The sequence below is a fragment of the Vipera ursinii genome (genome assembly GCF_947247035.1).
Source record: "Vipera ursinii genome assembly, chromosome: 11".
Taxonomy (NCBI): Eukaryota; Metazoa; Chordata; class Lepidosauria; order Squamata; family Viperidae; genus Vipera; species Vipera ursinii.
Window position 1 is genome coordinate 3,642,103 of NC_139524.1, and position 16,184 is coordinate 3,658,286.

Sequence of the window (16,184 nt, forward strand, 5' to 3'; positions counted from 1 at the left end):
CTTTCCCAGCATGAGCTCTTCTCCAGTGAGTCCTTCCTTCTCATTAGGTGGCCAAAGTATTTGAGTTTCAGCTTCAGGATCTGGCCTTCTAAAGAGCAGTCAGGGTTGATCTCCTCTAGGACTGACTGGTTTGATCGCCTTGCAGTCCAAGGGACTCGCAGGAGTCTTCTCCAGCACCATAGTTCAAAGGCCTCAATTCTTTGGCGCTCAGCCTTTTTTATGGTCCAACTTTCACTGCCATACATTGCAACTGGGAAGTCCATAGCCTTGACTATACACACTTTTGTTGACAGGGTGATATCTCTGCTTTTTAATGTACTGTCTAGATTTGCCATGGCTTTCCTCCCCAGGAGAAAGTGTCTTTTAATTTCTTGGCTACAGTCCCCATCTGCACTGATCTTGGAGCCCAGGAAAATAAAATCTGTTTGGGGTCCTATAGGAATATAATTTTCTGCGGCGACTCTTGCTCAAAGGTCTGCTCAACTTCTTCATACTAGAAACAAGTCTACGCTCAGAGATATTTCTCACCTCAATTTAGTTATTCAAACTGTGGGATTTCCATAATCACCTGCCACCTCATCCTTCAGCTGGAACATACAATTCTTAATGATCTAAAACCTACACCACCAGAGGTGCTTGTGCTACGCAGTTACACAAGAGCTTAATTCTTCTAGACAACTGCGGAGCAATGCTCTCTCTCACACTCACACATGGACACTGTTCTAAAAAAAGTGTTCTAAGAGGAGTACTGTGGAGTACTGTGGATGTGGAGAAACGAAGGCAATCTCGAAGAGTAAATAAAACTCTGACTGGGGGCCAAGAGAAGAAGCAGAGAAAAGTTAGCCCTTGTTAGCACAGGAGCTCTGCTTTCAGAATCAACAATTTAGCCTACAGGAATGACTGCCTCAAACTGAGTCAGCTGGCAGTTCTAGTTGCTCCAAAGTAGCTCACTGTTCTGAGTGCCGGAATATCAGCTGAAGCCTTTGCATTAAGCTGTCCTTCTGAGCATAATCCTGTTATCAAGACAACATCCATACCACATGAACTCTGCTCTGGATTGATGACTTGGATGGAGTTGACAGCCTGCTTTGGCTTTTCTTGTGCCTTATAGATGAAGTGCAGATTCTGTGGCTTCTAGGACTCTTGCACATTTTCTGTCCAGCCAGTGTAGTTATACATGCTATAAAATACATCTGCCCCAACTCTGCTGAGCCCAGTGGCCTAGACAGGGAAATGCAGTAGCTCTTTCCACATCTGGCTGTCACTGAGTACTTCATGCCAGAGTAAAAACAGTGCTAAATTAAAATCTCAAGTCCACCTACTTGATCTCCTCTTGGAGTGCAGTCTTAAAGAGGCGCAGCAGTAGATATTCTTCTCTTTGATTGGATGCATAGTTGTACAGTGTGAAAATCACAGAGTCCATGAACTTTGTAGACTTGTTCTGTGGCATTTGGAAAATCAATTTCGCCAGGTATGTTGGGTTTGTCTGCAGGAAAACAGAAAGAAGGTCTGGGGGAGATGTGTTGGGAATGAAGCAGCTCAGTGAGCAGGTAAGTCTTTGTCTTACCTGCAGCAAATAGAAGAGATGCTGATAAGCTTCCAATTTCTCTCTCTTCTCCTTGCTCAGAGCCTTCAAGCCCCCCCTTTGCTTGTTCAGCATCATCATGTCAGATAACTGTTCTTTGTTCTTTTTAGTGAGCTTCTTACTGTGAGACACAACTTCCTGTAGAAGAGTCAGAGGGTGGAACAGTTCAAGACCTGATCGCTCTTTGAGACTGGATATCGCTTAATTGTGGAAAGTTGGCTGGCAGAGAGTTAACCTAACTTCCTATGGTTGTCATGTTCAGGGCTTTTCAACCTTTTCAGCCATTGTACCACTTTTAGGATATGGCAACATCCAAGTACCACCAGTCACCTAGCAAGGTGTCAAAAACTTGATGACCGAAAAAAAAGAAAAAAGTGATGAAGTACAGGTAGTCCTCGACTTACAACAGTTCGCTTAGTAACTGTTTGAAATTACAATGGCACTGAAAAAAGTGCCCCCCAAGCCACAGCTGAGCAAGACACCTGCCTGCCCGCCTGGCGGAGCTCTTCCTTCTGTCCGAGGTTTTCATTGTTGTGAGCATTTCTGTTGAGGATTGGCAGCGGGAGTGGGGGGGGTTGGTTTTTATTCCCCCCCTCCTCTGCTGGATGGTTGCAGCAGGTTTTGGTCACTTCGCATGACCCTGGGACACTGACCATCATAAATATGAATCATTTGCCAAGCATCTGAATGTAAACCAGAAGACCCTGGAGATGCTGCAACATTCCAGCTGATTGGCGCTTCTTCTGGGCTCAGAAGCGGTAGGACCAGCGCTGAGCTCCAGCTGTAGCCTGGCGCTGATCCTGGTGCTTCCACTGAGCCCTGACAGCCCCGAAGAAGTGCTGATCCTGGCGCTTCCGCTGAGCCCTGACAGCCCTGCAGCTCCAGCCGTCTCTCACTCAGGCTTGTGCGGTGCTGCCACCAGTTCAGCTCATTCCCCTCCCCCGCTACCACTTCTCTAGGATGGTCGCATACCACCTGCCAGGTGCCAATGTATCACGGGTGGTACCCATACCACTGGTTGAAAAGCCCTGGTCATGTTCACGATGCAAAATTCCTCCAAAGTTTAGGACACTCAGACACTGGGAATATGGATCCGAGAAGGCAGGAGAGACAATTCTATCCTTAAGCATTTCAAGACACTTTTTCTAAAATGTACTGTCAACACCTAAAGTCCATCTTAATTATACTTGTGCAAAAAATTGGCAATATTACAGGTCCTTCCAATCACTCTCTGAGAGTATATGTAGAGTACCTGCAATGTGATTTTGTTTTTCACCAGCAATCCAATTTTGATATCCATGAGGTTGAGGTCATTCTCCAGCTGCTGATTGGAGCGAATCAATGTCACAACCTCCTCACGCAACTTCATCAAGTCTAGTTCCTCTTGAAAATCTTGATCGCTTTGATCCAGCAAGTGAACAAACTTTCGGACCACAGACATGGGGGGTTCCTCAGCACTTACTGTAGAATAAAAAAGAGTGGAAAACACTCCGTCTGATATTCTGTGTTGGCAGGAAAGGCAAACCTTTTACTGAAAACAGAATATATCTTGTTTCGGTAGATCAAGAAGCACCACAGACCAGGCCACGGATTGGTGACCACCCTCCAACCCAGGGCCCCATGGCTTCCTTCTCCTCTTCCGGCTCACACTATTCACTTCCTATCCACATCCCTACACTGATAATCATCACAGAAGGGAAGAACATCTTTCTCAGCTTTGGAACCACCTTTGTATCCTGTAGTTCAGAGACAGGATGGGCTGTCCTTGGCTTTAAGCAGAGAGCAGCACTCATCTGCAAGGAGCATTTCTGCAGGACTCCACGGACCCTCCCAACTCTAGGATTCTGAGACACCCATCTTTAACAACACGTATCTTTCTGCCTGCTTTGAGGGCCCCTTTGCTATATAGCCCTGCATCCCTACCATACACGTTTCTCTTCTATACTCATCCACCAGGGTTAAGTGTGAGAAGCATCTCAATTCCTCTTTTCTGGTGATTTTGCTCCAGACCACCACTGCCAGCCTCAACGTACACCACCAGGGAACTTCACATTTCCAATTACAGAAACAATTTTAAGGTGGGGTCCAAGGTATAATTCTGAGGGAACTCCTTCTGCAGTACTTACTCAGAGTTTTGTAGTCATCACGGGCTTTATTGGCACGAATAAAGGCCTGGATTTTCACAATGTCATTGATCTAGGGGCAGAAAGCAGATGGCAGACAGTTTTCATCCCAGTTCACTAATATTTCTAACGCATCAATGCATTTGTGTAGGCAAAATGACTCTTACATGATCCCGGAAGTATTGTAATCGATCTCTGTACTGTTTTCGGGCCTGATACATCCTAGTCATTGCTTGAATCTATAAGAAATTAGAAAACAAAATCACTAGAATCAGGAAGAAGGATATCAAAGCTCAGTAGCTGTGGAAGAGTTTGTCACTTAACAAAATACCAACATTGGAAAGGACCGTGGGATCCAACTTGGGGGACTTCTGCTGCCAATGGATCTCTGGCAAAACAAGCGCTAGAACACTGTGTGAGGTGATCTCACGATGAATCGTTAAAGGTGCTTCCAAGTAAAGGCATCACGCAGAGATGCAATCATATTAGCTTTATTCAATGATAGATCAAAGAGAAAGAAATACTTGGCATGAAAGCATTCATGCCTGCATGTGAGAGAGAAATAAAATCAAGATAGCATTACATAACTAAAAACAGAAGAAGGACTAGGAGCTAGGAGTAGAGGTAGAAGCAGAGTTAGAACTAGCAATAGAACAAAGAGCAGCCCCTCGTGCAGAGGTATTTATGGGGGGTCTTGGTCCCTCCCTGACCATAAAACTCTCTCGCCAATGGGGCTGCCGGGTCTGAGACCCTTGGCTCATCAGTGGAAGCAAAGAAGCCTCTTTGCTCCCATCTGATGACCTTTTTGGGGAACTGCCAATGGCTGGCACAAAAACATCTAACACACTGTGCCTCAATCCTAACTTTATTAAATATCTGTTTCCCCCTGGGAGTATCTGCCTGCTAACTAAAATGTTTAAAATCTATACTTAAATTAGCCGTGGCCTCTGGGAGGACCTTAAAAAAACCAGTTAAATTGCAGTACATCTGCTCACTCTACTTTTGCAAGTAATTATAAGCATATTTATTCCTATTTCATATTTCTTAACTGCCCTTTTCCCTCATTTAATTATTTATGACTCCAATAATCTCAAACATTTAATCAACTATCAATACAGAAGATGCTAAACCTGTTTCAGTTGACCACAAACATGTTTGTTTTCTATACCCAAACAAAAAACACACAGTGGCTTGAGATGTGCGTCCGATCCTCTCAAAGCTAATTCAGAGCTGTGGTGGGTAATAAGACAAGGAGAGGCCAGATTGCTAACCCAGGAGAGGGGAAGCACCACAGAAGGTACTCTGAAGCTTTAACTCTTGAGGTTATCTGAAGAGAATGAGACATTCTATCCCACAAACTTGGCCAGAAAGAGTTACCTTCACTGCTTCTCCTGTGTGAGTCTGCAGATACTTCAAACGATCTTGATACGCTTTGCGCTGCTTGTAGCCACGCCACTGAGACTAAAACAGAAGAAAGTTTTAGGATTCCCAGGTGTCCCAGATGATCTAGCATGAACCCCTCCCACATCAGTGACCTGCTGGACTGATCCACAATTTGTGTTTTCAAACTAAACCAGCTGACTGCTCATCCTCTCATCCCGTCTGCTGTCCTGCTTAACAGTCTGGCCAACCCAAGACAAGATTAATGCGAGCTACCCTGGCTCTGTCCAAGGCAGAGATAAGAAACACTGTTTAAAAGAATATAATTCAAGGAGGATTTTGGTAAGCCAGAACAATGAACAGGGACAAATGCAGAGTTGTACATTTGGGAAGACAAATCAGGTATAAGTACTGGATGTAGGGGGGGCAATTATACTAGGCAGCAATAAATGCAAAAAGGATCCGGATATCTTAGTGAATCACAAGCTGAAGAACCAAAAGTTTGGTGTACCTTTAAAACAAGAGAAAGGCAATCCTGGGCTACATCATCAGAGGTATAGCACCAGCATCAAGAGAAATTGTAGTTCCTCTCTTATTTTGTTTTGGTTGGAATATATATTACATCCTGTTCTGGACACCACATTTCAGGAAGAATACCTCTGATAAATTTAAGGGTACAGAGGACAGCAGCCCAGATGATAAGTGAGAACAGTCAACCAATGGAACAGTTTGCCTTCAGATGTTGTGGGAGTTTCATCCCTGGAAGCTTTCAAGAAGAGACTGGACTGCCATCTGTCAAAAACGGTGTAGGGTCTGCTGCTTGGAAGAGGGGGGGGTTGGACTAGATGACCTACAAGACCCCTTCCAACTTAGAATTATTATAATTCTAATTCTGTCTGCGGGTATAAAGAGCTTGGAAGGAAAAACGTTCCAGTGAAATATTGGAAGCAGCAGCTAGGTTTATTCTGGAGAAGATAATTCTGTGGGAGGTACGGTAACTATCTTTGAGTATCTGAAGGGTGAAACACAGAACAGAGCGCTTTGGAGTTTGCTCTAGAAAACAGTGCAACAAAACAACGGACTTAAATTCAAGACAGCAGAGTTCAAAGTGTCCTAAGTGAAAAGTTTGTCCACAATGCACAGACTCTCTTGGGAGGGGGTGGGCTCTCTTTCACAGAGGTGTTTCAACGAAAGTTGGCTGGCAATCTGCTAGTGCTGCTGTGCTAGTAGTTTCCTACCCTGGCTTGGAGCTGGGATTAGATTTTCTCCAATGCCCCTTTGAAGCCTTATGAGACAAGCCATGACAGACAGACACACACAGACACCGGGGTCATTCTTCAGAGGTATTTCCTTACCAAATTCCTCAATGCCTTCAACAACAACAGACCTTACCTTCATTGGGGGAAAAAAAAATCTTTAAAATTCAGGGAGCTATTCAGAAAAGTGTCAGCCTTGACAATAGCCCATGTTGTACCGTACAGTGCAGGAAATGTTTTATTTCATTTTATATTATGTCACAAAATGTTTTATGATAATTTGGTTATTAAATGATTTATAACATTTCCCAAGTTTCAATTCCACGTGAGCCATGGGTCACAGATTTTGGAGGTGTTCTGTACGCGAGCCCATTGAGGGGACCTTGGCTCAAAAGATGTTGCCCTGTAAGGCGGGGGTCCTCAACCTTGGCAACTTGAAGACTTGTGGACTTCAACTCCCAGAATTCCTCAGCCAGCAAAGCTTGCTGAAGAATTCTGGGAGTTGAAGCCCACAAGTCTTCAAGTTGCCAAGGCTGAGGACCCCTGCTGTAAGGCACCATTTCACCCCATGGATGGATACAAGAAGAGGAATTTTGGTAGCATACAGACAGTCTAAGGCCATTTCATATGCCACACTGGAACTCTTCCTTCTCGCAAAGAACCTGTTGCTCAGCCGGGAGAACTCCCTTGGTTAGTTTTGCAACAGAATTTGCATGTTTTCTTCACTTATATATAATATCTCAGTCAGCAGTGTGGCCACTGGAACCACGTAATAATTTATTTATTAAATTTATTTGCCGCCTATCTTGCCAATGGGGTTAAGTCTAGGCTGCTTCAACAATAAAAAGGGAAAAAATGAAAAGAAGGGTAAACAGAACAGAAGTCAAATAACAGAACAATGAAACACAAAAAAAAATAAAAGGAAGCAACAAGAAAACAATGTGAGAAACAAAAAGACAGACAGACGGGTGGAGAGCAGAGAGAGAACCAGGGTGTGGGTGGGTGGGAAGTGGAATCTGCCATCAAGCCAGCATTCACCTCCAGTGTGGAGTTCCCCTTTGAACCCCAGGCCAACTGGCAGAGCCAGGTCTTTAGGCTCCCATGGAAGGAGAGGAAAGGGGGCTATATCTTATCCTGGAGGGCAAGATGTTCCAAAGGCCATCAGCTGATGCTATTGATGATAACCAATGAAAAAAAGGGAAGGATGGTGCACATCTGCAAAGCAGGACCGTAATTCCAAATCTCGCTGTACATTTCATCCCCTTAATATGACTCTGTCCTTCTTTTCAGCTCATCTGACATGGATCTCCATACCTGGATGCAGGTGATGGCAGGGACTTGTTTCTTCAAGAAATGCATTCTGGCCATGAACTCATGGCGAACTAGGTAGCCTCGGCAGCGAGCCTGTAGCTTAGTGATCAGGTTCTCATTGGCCAGCCAGAGCTGCTCCCGGTTGTATGCCGCCGTAACTGCCGAGATGGCGCTCTGGGGTTTCCGGGAAGAAAACGCAAAGTAGGTGTTGCATAACAGACGGAACAGATGCACCGTTTCCCACCAATAGCATATAGAATCAGTTTTGGGATTGGATAGTTGGCTTGCTAATTACAAATTTATGGATTAGTATCCACTCAACCTTCATTCCCCAAGTTACCAAAAGAAAGACATGTGGAATTATCTTATTTTGACAATCAACACTACTGTGAAATAAAAAATATCATATAATAATTTCCTCAATAAATATAATATTTATGTCCCTTTGTTTTTCCCACTGCTTCATATCAATTTTCAGTTTAAATTATGCATCTATTTAACCATACAAGTTTCATATTCGTATTTTAGCTTTTAGTAACATTTTAGTAACACCTTATGAGCCGTAGATATTCTGAATATTGTTTCATTCGCTTTTCAAATTCAATCAAATCTCGGAATGTTCCACTTCATTTCTGTAATTCATTTCGTATTGTATTACATGACATAAATAATTCAAAATGATTTGCAAAAACAAGGTAGAGCAATTCAAATATTACTTCAAATATTGGAACTAATGATAACATTTTCACTACTCCGTAGCAGAGAGTCAAAGACGAAATGTTCGTAAGGTCAATTCTTACACTCTTAAAGAAGTATCACTCCGCTGACCTAATTGTTTATACGTTCATCTTTGTGGAGATAAATATTTAATACTGAAGCAAGATGCAGTAAGTTTGGACTTATTCTACTACATTTATCCCATACTTTCAGAATGGTGCTTATAATCAAGTACTCTCTTATATGCTGGACACTTCTCTGTTTATGAGCAAATACATCTGTGCAAGCCGAGATGGTTCTAACATTAGGATAGTTGTGCTAGGCAAGAAATAATTCCTAATCCACTCCCTCATTCTTTGGTACCCAAAAGACCTTGTCTCCAAGAGGGCTGCTGAAAACCAGGGGGCGTCATACCTGAATGTCTTCCCGGGAGAGCTGTACGCTGTTATGCACAAATCCCTGGGGCTCTTCCCAGACTCCATCCTGGGTCTGGAGATTGTGGTAGTAATGGTACCCGCCTTTCACCCAGTGTTTCACCCAATCGCTGTTGTTGTTTCCTAGGAGGAACGGAAAACCTTACTGATGCTGACTGAGGTCACTCTTACAACACTGCTCAAATGTGTTGCCAACCGAAAGAAAGCTCGGCAGAATAAAAGGTAGCTTTCATATGCACAGGTTACCACATCTGCAGACAATGCAAAGCTAGGAGAGTAGTTAATACCTGGGAAGAGAGGGGAAAAAATTCAGAAAGACTGAGGCTAAAACGGTCGGCAGAAACAAAGGCTTAAAAGCAAGAATTGCAATATTGTGCATCTAGATAAGAAAAACAAAATAAGCACATACGGAATGGGAAAGATCTGGACTGAAGAGCAGCAGACAAGAGAAAGATTTGGATCAACTACAGGTAATCTTTGACTTACAACTACAGTTGAGCTTTACTGAAGTCCTAGATGCAGATATATCGCGGAATCAAAAAAGCTAAATAAAAGTTTCGCACAGTGGGCAATTCTGAATATGAACAGAACGAGAGCCACAGAGAGGCAATGACATTGCTGTACCTACAGATTATACCAAATTTTGGCACTGCTTCAATGAAATAAAAGTGTGCATTCCAAAAATTGAATCAGAAAGAAGATATAAGGCTCGCTGAAGAACTATACAATAAAAATGACTTGTTACTTCAGAAAAATATAATGGAAAACATTACACTGTACACGTGAGAGCTAACTCAGAGGAAAAACAAAAGGAAACAACAGCTGGCTTAGGACCAACTACTGGAAGAGCTACGTAGTTCTGGGAATAAAGAAGAGGGGGGGGGGGAATAGCAAAAATGGGAGAAGATCAGAAGGCCAACTGGAAGCTGGGCAGACCTCCCATGCAAGGTGGAGCAGGACTCTTAAGAAGACTCCCACAGAGCAATCCTTCTTTAGTGAAAAGGAGAAGACTGCCCTTGACCTCCCACATCAGAAGAGGCCGCTTTCTTCTACCTCTCCGTGATGTGAAAGCAGTCAATTAAGATTGCTGAAATCCAGGGCCAAGTCCGTCCCTGGCTTGGAAGCCCATGGGACATTCATGCTCAGCCAGACTGTTCTACTCGGTGGTTACTTCGTGGGGAAAAGACTGAAGGAGAAAGTGCTTGTGTCCTGCCTTAAATCTCCTGGAGGACAGCAATTTAATGAATAAAAAAAGCCAGTCTAGAGTTAATTTGGTAGAACAGTCTGAACTGCAAACATCACTTGTGTACCACCAGCCCATTCCCAGGTGACCAAATAAGTGTCCTTGTACCAGAAGCCAGCTTTGCCTTTTTTGCTGCCGTCAGTTCCCGATGATACGCCTCGGAACATTCGGGGGTCACGCCATACAGCCCAACATCAGCTGAACGCAAGAAGCTGAGAGTCCTTGCAACATCGCCCTGATCCACTGCTTCATTGATGGCCAAAATTCCTAAGGAAACTTGGAGGAGGAAAAAAGAAAAAGAAACTTTTCTGTGAATATGTTTCATGGCATGTGTGACTTTCAACTTGAAATTCCTTCACGATTTCAAAAACGTTCTCCTTTCCATGTCATGGGACCTATGCCCAGGTAGTGCAAAGTGCCGGAGAAATCAGGATATTCAGGCAGTTCAAATGAGTATAAAGGTTGATGGCGAGCTTACGCTCTCTACAAGAATCTGAGCTACTAACGGTCAAGGGAAATGAGCGGGAGATAAGAGTAGAAGGAATTTCAGGCGGGCTGCACTTAGCTCTCTTGTGGGAGCTTAGGGACTTAACAACTGATGATACGTTTGACCCCCTCCCTTGGGCTCGGTCTGGTCATCTCTTACAGGTATGCCATTACTGGGTTGCAGCCTTAGGCCCAAACCCAGGATCCCTTCCTTTGGGGCTGGCTTGTAGTCAACCCCCCACGAAGCCCTGCACTTTGGTAATATTTTCCCCTGGAGAACCCCCCCCCCGAGGGCATTATTCATCTCCAAGTCATGCTTTCAGGAGCAGCGGCACTTAACCTGTTGCCCAATTACTTGCCCCTCTGCCCTCCTTTCTATGCAGGGACTTCCCTCCTCTCATTTTTATCCCACTTGCCACTTTTTGTGGCAGGTTTTGCCGACATTTGCCAGACATTTGCCAGCTAAGGGCAATCTTCCTGAGACGGCACTTGAGGGAGGCCAAAGAGAGGCTGTGGCCAAAACCAGCCCAAGCCATTGCTCGACCAAAGAACCTGGGTGGGGGGCCTCTACGAGGCAGTCACACGCTCTCAGTCTGAGTCTATCTCACAGGGCTATTGCTGTGGTGAAAAATAGTCCTTGTACTGCCTTTACATAAAAGGAACGCAGTGGCTCAGTGGGTTAGGACACTGAGCTTGTCGATCAGAAGGTCGGCAGTTTGGCGGGTCGAATCCCGAGTGCCGCGTAGCAGAGTGAGTGCCTGTTACTCGTCCTAGCTTCTGCCAACCTAGCAGTTGGAAAGCACGTAAAAATGCAAGTAGAAAAATAGGGACCACTCTGGTGGGAAGGGAACAGCGTTCTGTGTGCCTTTGGCGTCTAGTCATGCCGGCCACATGACCACGGAGACGTCCTCGGACAAGCGCTGGCTCTTCGGCTTTGAAACGGAGATGAGCACCGGCCCCTAGAGTCGGAAACAACTAGCACACATGTGCGGGGGAACCTTTACCTTTACCTTACTGCCTTTAGATATAACTGCATAGCAGGTAAAAAGAAAAACCATGTTCCTTTATTAGAACTGTTCTGGGACCCCCTTCCCGGTTCCATGGGGCAGTGAGCAAACAAACTGCACAGACCACCAGGACAAGGACATGCTTGGGAACGTGGCGGCCCAACATCCCTTTAAAGATCAAGCCACATCCGGAGAGAACAACGGTGATTCTGACTATGGCCATCAAAGTGAAAAGCAGCAGTAGCAGCAGCTCCGCAAGCGATACAGATGAACGCCACTGTTTTTTCTGGAGTACAATAAGGAGAAGCTTTAGCGACGGAAAGACTAAACCCTTCTGGAAGCGATTCCTTTTTCCTAAAGCAGCCACCCTCAGCCAGTGGTGGAGGACGGCAAAGCTGCTGACTTACATCTTTGGGCTTCCTCCATATCTTTGTTGGACTGATGAACCCCACCCTGAATTTCATCCAACCACAGGACGGCCGTCTCATCCTGAGTTTCCTGAAAGAAAGAGAAAAGGTCAATCCCGGCTGTCCCCTAAAGCCCAAGACGGGCGGAAACAAATGCTGTTCTTGCTTCTGGCAGAGGCACCCTCACAAGCCGAGGTTTCATTTAAAACAACGAAAGCCACGTGGCGCCGCAAGCAAGAGAGTTGAGTCGCCGCCAAGAGCCGGCCACGTGCATAGGCTAGAAAACTGGGAAAGGGCAGAGAACTCCAGTAGCTGCAGGAAGGCTGGGTTGGGTTTTTTATTTTGGTTTTTTTGGGGGGGGGGAGGGGGCTGACCGAAATCATCTAGACACCAATTACAACCTATCCCCAAACACACAGACACACACACACACCAATTTCTCCCCCAGAAAGATCAGAGGGAGTTGCCTCATTTGGATAGCCCGTGAGCAGCAGCCTTCCCCAAAAGCGTGGAGGGAAGCAACCCCCAAAGGCCACTTCCCTCTCCTCTAGGCGTGCAGGCTCCCCGTCTTCCACAGGAGAGTCCTGCAGAGCGGCACATCTCTTTGCTTTGACTTCTTACCCATCCTTTTCAAGCAACGGACAACTTGCCACGGCCACCTCACTGCGGCCAACCTCCCACAGGACAATTCCACGCGGGATAGCTCAATGTGATAAACAGGCCCCTGTTTCTTCAACATTATTTACATTTTTGTGGAAATGGACAAAATGAAAATAAGGTTGAAAAAACAGTGGCGGGTAATATTGAATGCGTTGAATTATCCCACATGTAACTGTCCCACGGCATGTTGTCCCACAGCGAGTTGGCCGTGGTGAGTTGTCCTACATCCTCCTTTTGGCCTTCTCAACCATAGGGAAGGATTCTCCTGATGGTCAACTCTGATGGCCATTTTCTTTGTGGCAGAGAACTTTTTCCTCCACCAGCAACTGGGACTGCAGCAATTTCCATCGCTAAGCCATGCTGATGCCCTCCACGACCGCACTGCTTAGCGACGGGAGTTCCAATCCCAATTGCCATAAACCAAGGAATACCTGTACAGCAAAGAAACCTGCACAAGGTTGTCTGTAATCTGAACAAATAGAAGTAAATTACAGCAGACTTGAATTCAATTAACTCAACAAAACAGCCGTAGCGCCTGACAAAGGCCTTCCCAGTCGAAGGAAGACGACCTCAGAACACGCTTCGCTCCGCTGTGATCATTCCCTCACCTGAGCTTTCTCCCTCTTTGCACGGAGCAGCACATCCTGATAATGCTGTGCTACTTTGGGGGTTACTCCTTCCAGTTTTGCTGCGGGGATCTGCAAGGCCTGCAAGGTCTTTCTGGCGTCTCCTTCATCCAAAGCCTCATTTATGAGTCCAATAGCTAAAATCCCTGGAATAAACATAAGAGGAAGAATCCCAACAGTGTTTATATAGGGAAAAAATGGAGCCCCTGCTGCCACTTTCCATCCCTCGCCCGCAAATGGTGCCAGATGCCTGTCTTCACTTTCTATGATGCTGGCTAGCAACTGCCATAACCGGGGGTGGGGGGGGGCATTTGGGTGGGGAAGAGTGAAAGAATGCTGGAGGTGTGAAAGAATGCTGTGGGAATTGGGGGGAATATGGACACTAACCGGAACCAGAGGTGTCCAACTGAACCATCTTTCTGCCTTCAAGGACGCCGGCCCTGAGAAAGGAATTTACCGCGGTGCCTGAGCATTGGGTTCCCAAAACATAGGAACAGGGCCTGATTGGACTACTCCCACAGGGAGGAGGGTTCTGGACATTGGGGATTGTTTTCAATCCAAGCTTTTTGTGCAGGTTTTCTTCAGAGCTTGCCTAGTTCAGCCTGCACCCAGCATTCCTAGTAAAAGTAGCTTTTCTCTAACACCTATGGCCGGGGTGGCGAACCTATCGCACATGTGCCACAGGTGGCAAGCAGAGCCTTCTCTGTGGGCACGCACGCCATCGCCCCAGTCCTAGGCCTTCAGCTGGGTTTTATAAAACATTTTCACTTTAGGCCTCCACCACCGTGTGCAAAAAAAAAAAAAAAAAGGTTCAATCAATTTCAATTTCTCGCGGGGAAAAAAAGATCTCGCAAAGCTGGAATTGATTGATTGAACTTTTTAGTCCCACCCAGTCTGCCGTTACGACCGCAGCCACGCCCACCCAATGGGCCACGCCCACCCAATGGGCCACGCCCACCCGGCACCCAACGATACATAAGTGGGTTTGGGGTTCCAGTTTGGGCACTCAGTCTCTAAAAGGTTCGCCATCACTGACCTATGGAGTCAAGGGTCGTTCTTTCTTAAGGAGCAGACTGTGACCAGCCTGACAAATTGACTTATACTCCATAAGGGTGTTTAATCAATCAAATATTTAAAACTTTCGTGTCACATTCTCCTTCCTCTTCCAAGGAAAAGGAAGACTATTAACATAGGCTTATCCCAAGGCTACTAATATTTAAGGAGCTAAGGGGTTATGTATTGGCCCCAGACGGTGCAAGGAAGTTCCTGGTCCACCTAAAAGGCAAATCACTGTGTTCCCTCTTCAAAAATGTCTTCTAGACATTTTCTGAAGATATTTTAGCTATGATTGTGCAAGAGAGCCACAAAATGTGTGACTGAACTCTAAGCTGAGGAATAGAACACAGAATCACCTGGCTGGAAGGGACCTCAGAGGTCTTCTAGTCCAACCCCCTGCTCAAGCAGGAGTCCTTACACTGTGTGCATAATTATTAGGCAAATGAGTATTTTTACCATATCATCATTTTCATGCATATTTTTCCACCTCCAAGCTGTATAAACCTGAATGCATAGTGAATATAAGCATATCAGGTGATGTGTTGCCTAAGGAGAGCAACACCCTATATCAGGGGTAGGCAACCTTGGCTCTTTTATGACTCGTGGACTTCAATTCCCAGAATTCCTAAGTCAGCCTGGCTCAGTTTGGAAACCTCTCCCTTTCCCCTCAGCATGGCTGTTTCTTTTGAACAGTTCTATCCAGTTTGTAAGGGACGCGGTGGCTCAGTGGGTTAGGACGCTGAGCTTGTCGATCAGAAGGTCGGCAGTTTGGCGGGTCGAATCCCGAGTGCTACGTAGCAGAGTGAGCGCCTGTTACTCGTCCCAGCTTCTGCCAACCTAGCAGTTCGAAAGCACGTAAAAATGCAAGTAGAAAAATAGGGACCACTCCGGTGGGAAGGTAACAGCGTTCCGTGCGCCTCTGGCGTCTAGTCATGCCGGCCACGAAGTCGTCCTCGGACAAGCGCTGGCTCTTCGGCTTTGAAACGGAGATGAGCACCGGCCCCTAGAGTTGGAAACGACTAGCACGCATGTGCGGGGGAACCTTTACCTTTACCTTTATCCAATTTGTATCCTTTTAATTGTTTATTACAGTCATGGGTTCCACCCCATCAAGTTCCAGGAATGGCTACTGTACAGAATTGTACATGCCCTCCTGTGCTAGGATTTCAAGCTTTCCCTTTGTTCCTCATACGATTAACATCAGTACAGAGACTGTCGAAGACTTATTGTTGTTGTTGCTAAGGCAGGGTTTTCAACCTTTTCACCCATTGTACCACTTTTAGGATATGGCAACATCCAAGTACCACCAGTTGCCTAACAAGGTGTCAAAAACGTGACCAAAAAAAAAAAAGTGATGAAGTACAGGTAGTCCTCAACTTACAGCAGTTCGCTTAGTGACTGTTCGAAGTTACAATGGCACTGAAAAAAGTGCCCCCCAAGCCACAGCCGAGCAAGATACCTGCCCGGCGGCGCTCCTCCTCCTGTCCGAGATTTACATTGTTGTGAGCATTTCTGTAGAGGATTGGCCGTAGGGGTGGGGTGGGAGGTGTTTGGTTTTTATTCCCCCCTTCCTCTGCTGGGTGGTTCCAGCAGGTTTTGGTCACTTCACCATCATAAATATGAATCAGTTGCCAAGCATCTGAATGTAAACCAGAAGACCCTGGAGGTGCTGCAACATTCCAGCTGATCGGCGCTTCTTCTGGGCTCAGCAGAAGCGCCAGGATCAGCGCCGAGCTCCAGCTGGATCCTGGCACTGATCCTGGCGCTTCCGCTGAGCCCTGACAGCCCTGCAGCTCCAGCCGTCTCTCGCTCAGGCTTGTGCGGTGTTGCCACCAGTTCAGCTCATTCCCCTCCCCCGCTACCACTTTTCTAGGATGGTCACGTACCACCTGC

At 45.9% G+C, this 16,184-nt stretch overlaps 1 protein-coding gene across 1 annotated transcript in view; it reads right to left on the reverse strand.

The window, feature by feature from the left end:
• Positions 1-16,184, reverse strand: part of IQGAP1 (IQ motif containing GTPase activating protein 1) — a 93,734-nt gene that overhangs the window by 27,073 nt on the left and 50,477 nt on the right. The window contains exons 15-25 of the mRNA XM_083371604.1: positions 13,218-13,381; positions 11,950-12,040; positions 10,158-10,325; positions 8,787-8,929; positions 7,659-7,829; positions 5,086-5,169; positions 3,876-3,947; positions 3,712-3,781; positions 2,838-3,046; positions 1,568-1,723; positions 1,323-1,486 (exon numbers count right to left, since the gene is read on the reverse strand). Of these exons, the coding sequence (XP_083227730.1) occupies positions 1,323-1,486; positions 1,568-1,723; positions 2,838-3,046; positions 3,712-3,781; positions 3,876-3,947; positions 5,086-5,169; positions 7,659-7,829; positions 8,787-8,929; positions 10,158-10,325; positions 11,950-12,040; positions 13,218-13,381 (1,492 nt within the window). The remainder of the gene's footprint in view (positions 1-1,322; positions 1,487-1,567; positions 1,724-2,837; positions 3,047-3,711; positions 3,782-3,875; positions 3,948-5,085; positions 5,170-7,658; positions 7,830-8,786; positions 8,930-10,157; positions 10,326-11,949; positions 12,041-13,217; positions 13,382-16,184) is intronic.